Below are 15,510 nucleotides of genomic sequence, written 5' to 3'. Positions count from 1 at the left end.
AAGATGGTAATTTTTAAAAATAATATTTTATTGGGTTTTGGGTTTTATTTAGGTATTAGGTTATATTATTTACTGTGTGGATGTATTATTTTAATGTGTTGTATAGTCAAATAAAAGTTAGGATGTTAAATGAATTATAAAATGATATAATATAATAGATAAATTAACTTTTAAGATGATAAAATATAATATTTTTTAGAAACTCCGGATACTAATGCTCTAATGACATATGTTAGTGAAACTCTTAAAATATTGCCACATATTTTCTTCAAATAGTAGAATAATAAATTCCTATTAGTTAGTTCCATATTCAAATATAATAAATGTCTACTAATAATTACTATAATTATCAAATTTTATATTTTAAAAAATAAATACGAAAACAAATCATATTTTGTTTAACTTTTTGAAGGATTTTTTCGGTAACTAACTAATAATATACATAAATCAAATCTTATTTATATACTCCTTTAATGAAAAATCCTCAAGATTAAAAAGTGCTTTTATTAGGAATTAAAAAAAAAAACTTTTTAATTTATTTACTTATGTAAAAAAATTTAAGACCTTACATTTTTTATGCATATGTATAACTACATTTCAACTAACTTTCAAAAAATCGTTAATAATTATATAACTCAATTGGTATCTTATAGTATTTCTAACATAAATGTGTATATTCAAATTCTTCATCTCCATTGTATATGTTGAAATATTGAAAAAAAAAAAAAAGTTTAACAAAACTAAAAGCCACATTCAAGCATTTTTTGTTTTAACTAATTTACTTAAAAGAGAGACGAAAAGTATTTTTAAGTGAATAAGCTATTTTTTTATTCAATTAAAAACTTTTTTTTTTTTTTGGAGAAACACTGCTTATTTATTTAAGTCTTGTTGTACTTGTATCACCTTTTGTAAAAAACTTGCCAAAAACACATACCAATTCATCGAAAGAAGAATATCATCAAACTAAAAATAGATTATACAATTCCCAATTGACAATTGTTTGAATCAAACACATTACATATTATTGAAATTAGTTACATAATTCACCACTAATCTTATTTTATGACGTTCCAAACACATGGATATTATTTTTTTTTTTTTTTTTAAGTTTGGCATCGATTTTTGTTATCTTTTGGGTTAATGTGATGGGTCGGAGGAGCTTATCTTTGCCAGGTGTGAATTTGTGGTGGCTGGTAGAGAGGCGTAATCATGTGTGGTGAATATTCTTGCAACCACGCGATGCATTGCTGATGTAGTTGCGCTTTTGTGATAAGACTGTCCTCGTGATTTTGGATGAAAAGACTTCGCACTGAAATGCTAGCTTTGTGTGAGAATGTCGGTGATAAATGATCGTGATGAATTATATATAATGGTAGAACATTATTTTGAGCAATTTTTTTTATTTTTTTTTATTTTAACGTACAAATCTACTTTTTTTTTTTTTTTTTTTTCAAAATACCTCACATCAAATTATTTATTTTATATTACATTTCATTAAAATGTTAAATTTTCTTAATTTTTTCAATTGTTTTTCTTTTTGTACACACAATAACCACATTCCACTCTTTCTTTCATCATTTATAAAAAAATAATAAACAACTAAATACAAAATTAATAGTATTACTGTAAACTTACATGATACTGTCGCAAATTTGTAAATTTATAAAATTATATATAAATTGTTGTAGATCATTTTTAGACAAACTTGTTTAAATTTTGCACGTGTTTCTATTATACGCAAACTTATATAAATGCTCTTAGGGACACAATCATTTCTACAACCATCTTAATTGTATTTCAGTACTTTTACATAGATCCACCGCATGTACTTAAATACACTCAAATCCAATTAGTAACTAGTATTTTTTAATAATTTTTCAATTTTTCATAAATTTTTTTTCTAAAATAGATGATTAATATATGTTTAAAGACATAGATTACGGGGATGCATATATAATTATGTAAGCTTATGTGTACAGATTTTTGTTTGTGTGACCGTTCTGCTTTGGAAAATGATATGAATGAAACTCAATTATGTTGCACATCGTGCCCCATTATATTAGTCTTTAGATTCCTTTGTTTTTTACTACCATCTTCTTTCTTTTTTTGTCTTTTTGCTTGATTTTTTGGATGTGCTTATCATGAATTCCTGAATAATGAGTAGGAGTTCAAGAAAAAATGTTTTTCTAGAATATGTACTATTGTACCGTATTAAAGTTCGAGTTAATGAAAACTTGGACCAGTTATTTTACAAATATCAATAAATTGCAGTGTTTAAATCAATGTGACTCAATCTAATTCTGCCTGCTTAGATTTGTCAACAATGTGACCCGATCAGTTTCGTCAGCTCTCTCGACACAAATAGTCACACAAAATTCCTCTTTTCTCTTCATTCAACACGCAAAGTTTATAGATATCAAAGCTGAGTTCTCATGTTGTTGGTTTTAACTTTCAAAAAATTGTCAACTTTATTGACATTGTTTAATCTCTATGAGTACGACTAACTCTGTGTTTGGAAAGGTGTGAGGAGAAAGAAAGAGAAAGAAAAATGAGAGGAAAAATAGTAATTCCTCTGTTTGGTTACACCATGGAAGAAAAGACAATGGTATAAACTATTTATCCTTGGGCCCATAGTTTTGCAATCCGCTTTGAAAATCAGATTTGAAGAGACAATGATTTAAAAACAGATAAGGAATCCACGTAAATAATATATTATAACCTGAAATTACTTATTTATCCATAACTTTTATTTATCTTTCACATTTATATGGGCACAAAAGTAAAAAAAAAAAAAGAATATATAATTTTATATTCACTTCCTCTCTCGTTGCAATCCAAAACAAAGGAAAAAGGATCCCATTAAAAACAAAAGAAAGAGAAATGTATTATTCCCTTTTCCTTTTCTCTTCCCTCTCTATTTCCAAACATGCATGAGGTTTTTTTTTTTTTTTTACCTTTTCATTTTCTTTCCATTATGTGAGGACCAAAAACTCATAAAATCAACTTCCAAACGTTATTGCTGCTTTATTCATTTAAGAGTCCTCATACAATACATTTGGTAGAGAGGGTTCAACAACAAAAAGCCTCCATTCGTAGTCTCTTGATTCCTATTTATACTATTCTCTGTTTTCATCGTAGCCTTACACCTTGCAATCTGCGGTCCTTTTCCCGTGACACTTGTCCGTCGGCAATGGAACAAGATTCCACTTTGCATCCCGCACTGTTCAGGTCATGTCCACATTAATGCGACAGATAGAGGTGATGCTTGTTAATTAATGCGGCCAGAATGGTTGTTGCCAAGCATTTAATGCAACCTTCCAAATCAGCCTAATACATCCAGATATTTGTAACATGTCCCTTATATCGTTATCGTCCACGCCACCTCATCTTCGGGCACACCCGGAGAGACCTCATCTTTCACTCTAAATGTTGGCCTTTCTTTCTTCGGGTCCTCGGGTACTTAGGTCCTCGGGTCCTCACACATTATATCTCAGATTGGTCGAGGGGTTCACTCCACTCAGCATTCAGCAGCATACTTTGCTGACAAAAATAATATTGAATTGATTTATGCTTTTTTAGAATTTTGTTTCAATTTTGTTAACCTTCTTTCAATTTCTTTAACAACGCTATTTGTGGCGATTTTGGCTGTTTAGCCCTCTTTTGTGAAACTTTTAGCCCAAAATCCCCTTATTTAAAATATTTATGGATGTAACCCCTCTTTTTCCACTAGCAATTTTTTAAAAATTTTCAGTAGAATTCTGTTTCAATTCTTCCTTTAACTCTTTTTTTTTTTATATAAGTAATTCTTCCTTTAACTTTTGCCTCAACATTTTTAAGTTTCTTTCAACTGTCCCCCACTCGGAAGAGATACCTACATTAGGACTTAAGGAGGGACTTTTTAACGTCCCCACAATTTCTTCTTTCTTTTCTTTGTTCTTGTAATATATAGTTTTATAAATATTTAAAGATCGATCCCTAAAAATTATAAATGGCCCCAAAATTTCAATTGGCCTAAGAGTCCAAAAGAGAGAGAAAAAAAAAAAAAAACCATCTCTAAAAATATTTCATAAAACATTCTCTTTTATTTTTTCTTTTTTTATATATAGTGTTCGAGCTTTTTTTTTTTTTTTTGAGAAAAAGTCTTTTGAGTTTTATGTAACTACAAAAATTATGTTCCTTTTCAATAGAAAATTAAGGACAAACCAAAAGCGTTTAAGTTAGGTTACTCTTTATTTTAAGTAGATATCTGCTCTTGGATATGTGTATTTGTATATTTTAATCAATATATTTCAAATAAATTTGTTCAGAGTAATTATATACTTTTCTATTTATGGAACTTTTAGTTCTGAATATTATATCAAAATTAGGTTCATAACAAAATGGAAGATGATTTTCCAAAAACACTCAAATGACATGCACATATAAATCTAGAAATCAACCTCTTTCAGATTGGAAATAAGAATGTCTACCAACTGCCTCTCCTATTCACTGTGATCTTTTTAAATATCTTTAATCACAAGAAATTGCCCTCCAGGCAGAGCTTCCGGCTTCGGCCCCTTGTACTAAGAAGATGAACTACAAATACCATGTGAAACTACAGCAATACTCAACAGATTTGGGTGGGTTGTGGTCATAAAGAATACAACATTAAGAGAAGTTAAGTTGAACAATGAGGAAAGCATTTCATGCTCTACTAGCTACAAACTTTTTCATCTTTTAAACAATTTTATGCCAAGCAACGAACACTCACAAAAGCAACAAAGTATGATGATACATATAAATAATCAAAAGATTGAGCCTACTCCATTAAACCAAATTCACATGTAGCACATTTATGTCAAATTCGAGCTCTTTTTTTTTTTTTTCTCCCGCACTTCCTTTTCCCACATGCAACAACATCAACAGCAAATAGGCAACTACTTTGCAGGCTAGATCTTCAATATGAACACGCTTTGCAACACCCGTTTGCTTACTCCATCCAATCAAATATATACAGTCCACGTGTGTTAAACCAAATCGGGGCTACTCTGCACCCCATGCAGTGGTATCCTTGAGTTTGGGACTCAAATCACCTGATTAAACAACAATTCAGAAGGTCAGCAACCAAGGAACTAATGGCAACTAGCTTGATAACTCACTACTTAAATAATCATTTTTTTAATATGGCCTCCATACCAATTCAATTATCAAAAAGCTGTAATCACACATGGGAATCTCTCTCTAGCCAGACGGTGACCGAATGGGTTTTCTAGGAGAGACAAGCACTGGTTCATTACTTGAAGCTTTCATTGCAGCAATCTCTTCTAAGCGTTTCCAAGTGGCTTCGCGTTTCAACTTAATTTCTTTCTCTTGTGCTTCGTCTTCCTGAAACTTGAGCAAGCACTCGTCAAAAAGCTCAGAGTCAATATCAGAGAAAATCTTGCGAACGTTTAGTGTCAAGCTCTGTACTGCCTGGTTCCAGTGGTTTCTTGCGTTTCTCTCCAAGGATGGGAAGATAATTGGCAGTATTACTCTGCGGTTCTGTTTGATTAGATTCTCAATGTGATCATTGTTCCATAAGAACAAAGCCCTCTCTGCCACCTGCCAAAAGAAGTTGATTAAGTGAGAAAGGGGATAGCATACAAACTAGAATGTGAATAAATCTAGGAAAAACTTTCAGTAAATATGAAGTATAAGACTATCTTGTAATCATTGTTTAGACATAAATCAAGTTGGTACAGCTTGACATTAGCAACCACACAATGGTATGGTATTGCTAATAAAAGTGGCAGCTTCCATATATAGCATCTAATTTAAACAAGCATAAAGATTTTTATTTTCTTTGCACATATGAAAGGAAAGGGCGATGCCAACAAATAAAAGACAAGGATGACTACGCAGAGAAAAGGTTGATGGTTTAGGTGACACCAGAAAATTTCCAAAATGAATGCTCTCAGACAGAAGAAATACCCGGCTGCTAGTCAGACAAAAATACATCTAGTAAAAAGAAGCAATGCTTAATATCAAACATTTTAGTACTTGATAAGAAGACATGCCAAAGGCATCAATAGAAAACATACAATTTTCTAGTGTTTTGTAAGCTCCACAAAGAGCTTCAACCTCCTCAAAAGTTCTACAAGGAAGAACTGAATTTTGAAGTTTTTAGGAAAATGCTATACAATACAGCGTTCATGCTTTATAAGTCCAAAATTTTAAATCAATATTCATTGTGATTTTTCACACTCAAAAGAATAAAAAGCTTTTCGTTAAAGCTCTACATCTAAGCTCTACTCCATACAGTAATACCAAACAATCACTTAAGCTAAAGCTAGAATTCCAAGCTTTGGTATAAAAGCCTTTTGGTGTGCTATTCCAATTCTTACTTTAAATTAAATTATTTGTAGCTAAAATAACTAAGAAAAATGACTGCTACAAGTAAATCTAGATATGTTTTCAAACATTTTAATGGTTGTCAATTATTTTTAAAACCTAAAATTAAACATAAATTATGCCCAAAAAAAAATATATATATATATATATAAATACCTAAAAATTAATATTAATAAATTAATATTTATTTATTTTTGATAAGTATATCAATAAATTAATTTGTGTATCCCCGTGCCTTAATTTTTCAAGAACTGTCATGTTGTCATGTGTCAAGTCCTGTGTGATGTCAGTGTCTATGCTTCTTTGGGCAAAACTCTATATCACCAAAGATCTACAGATAAAGGTCCACAATAGTTAAAATCCAAACCAGTAGTTCAACCAGTCCAATCATGAACTCATCATCAGTCCAATCCAGTTTCACACCCAAAAAAAAAAAAAAAACCCAGATTAAACTAGCAACCAGATATTCAGCTGGTAAAACCAAGAACCATGCCGATTAAATAGGTTCAATCAACCTCATGAAGTCAAGATCTACACCTCCTTCAAGCTCAACCAGTCAACCTCAAAACCTCTGTCCATGATGACTCACCTAGCCAACCCAAACATTGCAGAAAGGGATCGAGAGGGAAAGTTTGATCAGTCTAATGGTTTTTTAAGAACCATGAATGGGGGCAAGCCTCAACGTCCACGTTGCCAAAACAAAACTTGTAGAGAGAGATTGAGTGAGAGATCACCTGATCTGGTGGATTTTTGCTTTTGAGGACAATGAAGGGGGCAAGTCTCAATTTCTTCACAACTTGAGGCAAGCAAAGCCACGTTATTTAGATTTGAAACAAAGTTTTTTCTTTTCTTTACTTCTTTTTTTAAAGGAAAAGTTGGTTTTGGGAATGGTCAAAATTTTTTTTTCTTTTAGTAAGACAAAATGGGTCTCCAATGGACTAAACACACAATTGTTGGCTTTAACGTGAGCCTCCATTGTAATTTTATTATCATAGTAATATGCAAAGAAGCATGAATGAATGATATTTTTTAAAATATTTTTCTTTATGGAAATTACTTTTTTAAATAGAAAGAATATGTTTTTTTAGTGTGAATATCATTTGACACTTAAAGATTATTAAAATTTTTAGATGCTCTTCAGTAAATATTATTAATTTTATCAAGACTTTCCTAAAATTATCCATTAACAATTTTCCTAAGAGCACCCATTACCAGACCCCTAATTATAAACTTATCATACAATTTTTAGTTTTTATAATTATAAATTCATTAATAAAATTGTTTATGACATCATCAGTTTGACCACCAGTCCAACCCTGGTCAGATGAGAGAATTGGCAACCGTTCTCCTTTCCAGTTCTCTATCCATCCTGATTCTTAAAACCATGATCTACAGTTAGAGCTCTACTTCCTACAACAATGCCAAACAGGCTCTTTATTTGCTGTTTTATAACAAAACTATCAATCTAGCTGCCTTGTTTTGGCTGCATCATTAAGTTCCTATTGCTTCAACATTCAGGCTCTATAAATTCCCATGCATTTGCCATTATCTTTTTTTCTTTTTTCTTTGACTTCATTTTTTGCAGCAAGAAGTGCACATCATTCATTCATTAGCTGACTTGTCACTTGCTTGAAAAACAACATTTAATTCGAAAGTAGGAAATCTAACCAAGAAGTGTTTTCATTTGGTCTTTGATGTACAACCAATTCTGAGCAACTTAATAGAGTCCAAATCAACTAGATCAAGCAATGCGAAGATGTGGTTTCAACCAGTATTCCTTACAAGGATTTAAATTTTGGTGTGGCACATGGTCCTTTATGAAGGAACGTTGTTATAACAATTTGGTATATATTTGAGAAGTTTAGAGAAAGACTAGAGATGTGGGCTTGGGTGGATGTGTGTGTGTGTGTGTGTGTGTGCGTATGTGCGTGTGCTCATCATTGATCAAAATATAGACTTATAAATTTGACCGCCCACAGAAAGTTCATTCTACCAAAAAAGAGGCGAAAAATTCTACCAATGCCTAAGAGTTAAAAGGTACAAGTTGTTTAAGAAAACCCAATTTAAGTGTTTAAAATTGGGTGGATGTGTGTGCGCGCGCGCGCGCGCTCATCACTCATCAGAGATCAAAATATAGAATTATAAATTTGACCGCCCACAGAAAGTTCATTCTACTAAAAAAGAGGGGAAAAAATCTAGCAATACCTAAGAAATAAAAGGTGCATGTTGATTAAGAAAACCCAATTTAAGTGTTTAAAATTGTTTTTGTTAAGAACAACAAAAACAATTTTATATTAAAAAAAAATTGATTGAGTTCCTAGATTCTCTAAGCACCTGCCATTGATATAATGGCCTTGCTCTTTCATTCTATGTTCTTTGCTTTCACTTTCCTTATCTTTTTCTCACTGTATCCTTCCTGTATACATTTTTATTTCTTTAATGAATTGCACTTATAAAAAAATATATATATATTTTTGTAAAAAAAAGCCATTTATAATTGCCCCCTAGTTTCATTAATATAGAACCAACACCACTACCATCAATACCTAATGGAGGCACCCACCACACAATTACTATTTACAAGACATCAAAGAAATTAAAGGAAAGGATTAATTTTATAAATTGATTAAAAAATGGACTTCTTGAGTTAATCTTAATAATCAATCCCACCACCAGCACAAATCACTGTGAAGAAGTCTCCTCCCCACAATTTAACCACCAAACCACAACTGCCATACCCTAACAGTAACCCACTGATGTAACTGCAAGACCCTTTTTTTTATACAAGTACAACTGCAAGACAATCATTGTCCCATAACCCTAAAAGAAGCCTCAAGGTTACAGCCTACATTTCAGTACCATTTGCCACAATCCAATCACAGCATCATAAAATCAGCACAACTACTATGGCCTATACCAGGCTAGTATGACTATTTATGCTACGTTAATATACATGGCAAACTATGTGAGTGACAATGAAGACCCATCTAAAATAATTATCAAAAGGATATCCAGATTGTGCATATGCCTCAATTCCACCACTCAATGTCTGTCATTCATAACCCTGTGTGCAGATGGACAAGGGTTATGAACAGAAATGAGAAATCCTCCCTCAATCAATATCTATATACACAAACCTAGGTCCTAAAGCTCAATATTTGGACATGTGCCACATGTTCAAGATTCACAATTTAACATGCCCTGTCTAGGAATCCCAAGTTTCTTAACTCCCTTCCCCCCTTTTGCCTTCACTTCTGTTGCATCACAAGACAACTTGGTTATCATGATTTCAATACTTTTAATTAATAGTCCATATTGGGTGAGTTTGGTTCAGCTTTTTGAAACTGGGCCTTTTGAAAAAGTGGAGTTTTCAAAAAGTGCAGTATAAAAAATGTTTTTTCAAAAAGCTGAGTGTTTGGTAAAAGCTGTTAAAAAATGCTTTTTGAAAAAGCTAAGTATTTGGCTAGCACTTATAAAAGTGGCAGTTTGAGGGGTAAATTACTAAAAAGGACAATGTCTATATAAAGAGAATTCTTGTTTTAATTACCTCTTTTAATGCAAGTTATGGACACAATATTTTCACAAAAATTTCACAATAAAGTCTATATAACAAGTTGTTAATGGTAGGAAAAAAAGTCACTAGTAGGTCTAGATGAGAACTAATAACAACTTACTATTAAACTTTATTATAAAATTGTTATAAAAATTTTCTATCAATAGTACTATTTTTTTTCTAAAGAAAAATAGTAATAACTTAAAAAGTTTAGAAATATAATAAAATGTCACAATATTTTCACAATACTAATTTAAAATTAATATTTGTAAAATAAAATTTTATTAACACTTATCTTTTAAATGAGTTGTTCTAGTACCCACAATTTTTTCTCCACCACGTACTCTATAACATCAAAGTTATGAAAAAGAAGTTGCAAGAGTATCTCCAACAGCCTCTCCAAATTTTTGTACTGTTTGGAGAGTGAACAGTACATTTTTCGCAATACTTCCACAAGAATCACATCAAAATCTTACATGGAAAGTTGTTACTAGTTCTAATTTGAACCCACCACTGAAATTATTCTTTTACTCACCAATATTAGCTAATAACAATCTATTACTTAAAATTTATTATGAAAATATTGTGGTAGCATTTTTTAATTGTCATTTCTTTTTTTTATATTATTTTTCCAAACTTATTACATCCATACGTTTTCTTTTTCTGTTCTTTTTTTTCTCTTGGTTTTTTCTCCACCACACACCTACCCCACTCCCATCTCTATCTACCCTTCTTTTTCTTTCTCTAGTGCATTCCGGATCCCACTTTCCCTTTCTCCAGCTCTCTCTTTCTTTCTCTAGCTCTCTCTTTCTTTTACTTTTTCTATTTCTACTTGAACACTCTCTAGCAATGATAAGAAACAGAGAAATTAAGAACAAGCGATTGCATGCTCCACCATTGATCGACGGACACAGGCAGGCGTTGTCTCTTTTTTGCTCCACCGTGGGTTGCTTGCTTGCTCCACCGTGGGTCAAATGGCTTCTGTCTCTTTTTTTTTTTCCTTTTTTTCTTTTTTTGCTTTAATTGTTATGATTTGATTAATTTTAAGATTGTGTTTTTGAGTTTGTATTTTGATTATGCCTGAGTTTAGAGATGTTTAAGAGAAATGATTGTTGTGAATGTAGCTGTTGTGAATGTTTGATTGAGACTGAGTTTAGAGATGTTTGAGAGAAAAGATCAAGAATAGTTTTGTTGTTACCGTTGTGATTTTTGAGTAAAAAACAACTATGGGCAATTTAGGAAAAAAAGAAACCCAAGAAAACGTGTTTGTGCGAGTTTTGCAACTGCAGCTCTGAGCTCCTTTTTGCAAATGCAAGTTTTCTTCACAAACCCAAAATGCAACTTTTAACAAAAAGTTGCTTTTTGAACCTAACCAAACGGGCTTTTTGGGCTGGCGGTTTCAAAACGAGCTTTTTGGGCTGGGAAAGTTGAAACAAACATGCACTTATCAGTTCTATAATAGATATTGCATAATATCCATGTCCATGGCATCAAAAACATGGCATTCTAAAATTGTTCGAAAATTTTCGAAGGACTTAAAAATTCATAAAAAATCTGGAATCTAAGCTAAATCTTCCAGTGATTTTCTTTAAATAACTTTTGAACCTACAAGCACCCCACTGCTGCACTGCCTAAGCTATGATCAAGGGGAAATGTCATAAGAGTTTCTCCACACAATAAGAAAAATCTGAGCACAATGGAGAGAGAGAGAGAGGCTTTTTATGAAACAGCATAAACATTTGCACCTCATCAAACTTCTCCATCAAGCTTGATACTATTTTCTTTGGAAAATGCCAAAAGACAACTTGAGTTTGAAGGGGGAGTTGAAATATGGGGGAACCTGACAAGCAAGGACAATGAAAATATGTTTTACTACTAATTCTTATTTTGTTAATATTAACATTTGCTAGCTTTTAGAATAGATTGTGTTTGGGCTAAATTTGCACACATTTGAATTGGAGAAAGGCAGATTTTAGCCCAAGACCAGAAAGGCAGAAATTGCGCTCAAAATTCAAGTTCTAAAGTGTTAAATGATTTTCAGCAGTTTAATCATGTAAAAAGCAAAAGAAGACCAACCAGAGCAAATCCTCACACTAGAAATGACAAAGTGAAGGCTTAAAGACTCATTATCTAATTTCTACCACAGAAGCATGCCTTTAGTTCAGACATGCAACACAGGAAAGAGGAACTAACAAGTAGAAACTGATGGAACTGGTAAAACAACCTACCTGAAAATGTGAACTGCTCAAGCAACGACCAATTTGACGAAACAAGGGTACCATACAGCGCTGAAATTCTGCAGGCTGAGTTGCTTCTAAAACTTCCTCCAGCTCACCTAGGAACATAACCTCCTTAGAACTATTTGTAATTGGCCAATATTTTAGTAAACCCCTTATAATAGTGTCAGCAAGCTTGCAGTCCTTCTCCACAAATTGTGTAATGCAGTAAGATAACTGCTGGTGGTACATGGGTATGCATTTTGGTTTATGAAGTGGAATAAGTGCCCGAACAAGAAAGAGCTTGTGCTCTTCTTTCAGCGGCAGAGCAAACCCATTGATTATACTACCAAGAATCTCTAACAGCTCTGCAATCCCATTATGCTTCTCAGTTTCAAAAATAAAACGATAGAAGATGTTGTTGATTGCTTTCCTGATGAAAGGTCGGTGCACCATAAATTTCCCATAAATGCGGTGCAGAACTGTTTTCAAGTAATCCCTCTCTCTGGGGTCCTCTGAATCAAAAAGATCTAACAACCTGAGAACAAATGAGTGATCAACATACCTCTTAGCCAACTTTGCATCTGTCTCAGGTGATGCAACAAACCTCAAAAGGAATTCATACACTATTTGCAAGTGAGGCCATGCAGGATCCATTGATGGCTCTTCCTCTTCCAAATCAAAGCCTTCCAAGACTTTATTCTCACGGGGTGGAGAAGTGAGTGTTCTAAACAAATTTTTTGATACCATCTTTATGATCTCTTGCATGACAGTTTCTGAGAATTTCCCATTAGCAGAAGCAATATGATCCACAAGTTCAACCAATGTCTGTCGCTTGATCTCCTTCTCTTTAAAGTCCTTTGTTGGGTCAGTAAAGTCAAACACAACACAACACAAGTTCAACTTTTTAATAAACAAGTTCTGCTTCTCAGTATTGGGAACATCTTTAAAACTAGGCAAAGCCTCATAAGAAAAAACTGCTGAATTTCCATTCAGCTTGGAATTCACACCCTGTTGAAGCTTATTGCCCTGATTTAATACTAGATTTGAAGTAGCATCTGAAAAAGAAATAGCGCCTGTGTTCCCATATCGATTACTTGCTAAATCACCACCTCTTAAACTGGTAGGGACATTTGAAGATGATGTAGAGGTCCCTCCTCCTTCACGATTTTCAGATGACTTAGAGGACTTACGTGGGAGCTTATTAAGAAACTGTTTGATCATAACTTAATTGGCAAAATAAAAGCTCCTTTCTGCACTAAAGAACTTCGATACTATTGAAAATCATTCAAAGCAAAGCAGCATCAATTGCAGAGAAGAGAGAAATTTCAATCAAACAATACATTAAACCAAATTCAAGCCAGAACTAGCAGTCCACATGTCCATTGAAGAGATAATCCACCCATAAGCTTGTTAATCTTTGCTTGATTCTAAGAATGTTTTTTGATTCTAAGAATGTTACAAACGAACTTGGGGAAATCTGGAACAGAAACATCAAACCACTTCACATGATAAGAAATCAATACTTCAGAGATACCCCAAAGCTTAAATTTACACACAAAACTTAAACTTAGATTTCTAATCAACTACAACTAAAACAAAAACATTATCTTGCTTTTGTCATCTAAAACAAAGATCTTTTCCCTTGTTACACCAAAATAAATGTGCCCTTTTGAATTATATCAAAAAACCCAGAAGAAGAAAAAAAAAACATTGCAAATCTAATTAACCCCAAGAACTCTGACTTCTTTGTCAACCAACCTAAAAGGAAAAAAAAAAAGAGAGGATATTCTCACCTCTTTATTTTCTCTCCCACTCTTTTCTTAAGCTTTGCCAAGATGTGCATGTTATTCAGTTGGATCAATCAAAAGTAAGATCTGGGCATGATCTGGATAACCCAGATACCTTCCTCTATCAACAAGTCACCTACATCAAAATTTCCCAATTCCCAACAAGAACACAAAAAATTATGAATAACATTAAATTAAGATTCATTCATAATTCAAATGTCAATATGAGAGACAGAAAGAGAGATAGACTCAAAAAAATAAAAAATAAAAAGGAACAACCCCCAAGAATCTAAAGAAAGATGAATGTTTCATCTATGGAGTACTTACAGAGAAGAAAGTTCAGCTACTTCCTTTCAGAGAGAGAGAGAGAGAGAGAGAGAGAGTCAGAGAGATAAGAATCCAACAAGAACAAAAAAAGAACAAGAAAAGGTGGGCTTAAAGAACAGCAATCTCTGGCTGTTATTGTTGGTGTTGTTTTTTGTTAGCTAAAATTATTGTTGTTGATATTATTTTTTTTCTTTTCTTTTTTCTTTTTTTTTTCTCTTCAACTTTCTCACCAATTTTTTTTTTTTTTTTTTTTTTGGAGAAACTTCTTACCAATATTATTTAACCTTAAAACTGTTCTTAGTTGTGTTCTTTTTTTACTTTTAAATTTTCAGGTTGATTGGGGATCAGATACCATTTTTTGACTAAAATAACCCTTAACATAATTGGAATAGTAACTATAGTTTATAATAAGGGACTGAAAGTGAAGGTTAAAATAGTACTTATGTTTTTTTAACTTTTTGAAAAGCTAATTCACGCGCTCTAAAGTGCGTTTGGGTTTCGCTCAATCTTTTGTAATTCGAATTTCCAGAGTCCGAAGTTCGATATCCCGTTTTCCGTTCCAGTTGAATAAAGATTCCACGCGCAATAGGCGCGTGTATACACTCAAAATTTGGGAGACTTTTTGGATTGAGCACATTTGGGAAGAAGATTGGTAAATTGAGGTTTTTTTTTTGTTTTTTTATAATTATTATTTTTTTAAGTTTTGAGTAATACTCAAGTTGTAAACATGATTAAAGTATTGAATTCTAATCATCAATGATGATTGTTCTCTTACTTATGTTCCATATAAATAACGTGTATTAGTAGAGTTTTTTTATTTTTTATTTTTTTTTTGTTCACAACAGCTAGTATTATATATATATATATATATATATATATATGATAAAGTTAGGTCCCGTTGTCGAATAAAGTTTGTACCTTAAAACTACAACTTCACTTAATATATTTTCATTAGATATGAATTTAAACAAATTCACTATTAAATTATATTTTATTCTTACATTCTCCATACCTATTAAATTTTCTAAAGATTAAAGATCAATAACTATATCATCAATCATATAGTAAATAGCATCCAACTAACACAAAAATTAACATATGTATTAAGAACATAAAGAACATGTAATCTAATGGTTAGATTTTCAAGATCCTAATTATATTAATTTTTTTTTAATGAAAGTACAATCAAATTTGCAACCGAACTTTCTCCATATATAAAATAAAATTTAATAATTACATCAATAGTGTGATTTGA

The 15,510-nt window shown here is 32.1% G+C and overlaps 1 protein-coding gene across 1 annotated transcript; it reads right to left on the bottom strand.

Annotated features, from left to right (window-relative positions):
- Nucleotides 1–4,605: 4,605 nt before the first annotated feature.
- On the bottom strand, nt 4,606–14,400 carry LOC142634898 (serine/threonine protein phosphatase 2A 57 kDa regulatory subunit B' theta isoform-like). Its single transcript, XM_075809143.1, has 5 exons — nt 14,256–14,400; nt 13,935–14,064; nt 12,151–13,618; nt 5,176–5,580; nt 4,606–5,072 (listed from the first exon to the last, which is right to left on the bottom strand). Exons 3-4 carry the CDS (start codon nt 13,360–13,362, stop codon nt 5,221–5,223), a joined length of 1,572 nt encoding a protein of 523 aa, XP_075665258.1. The 5' UTR covers nt 13,363–13,618; nt 13,935–14,064; nt 14,256–14,400; the 3' UTR covers nt 4,606–5,072; nt 5,176–5,220.
- Between the last annotated feature and the right edge of the window lie 1,110 nt (nt 14,401–15,510).

This window comes from Castanea sativa, chromosome 1, assembly GCF_040712315.1.
Source record: "Castanea sativa cultivar Marrone di Chiusa Pesio chromosome 1, ASM4071231v1".
NCBI lineage: Eukaryota > Viridiplantae > Streptophyta > Magnoliopsida > Fagales > Fagaceae > Castanea > Castanea sativa.
The sequence above is the reverse complement of the archived record's forward strand: the minus strand, read 5'-3'. Positions and strand labels throughout refer to the sequence as shown.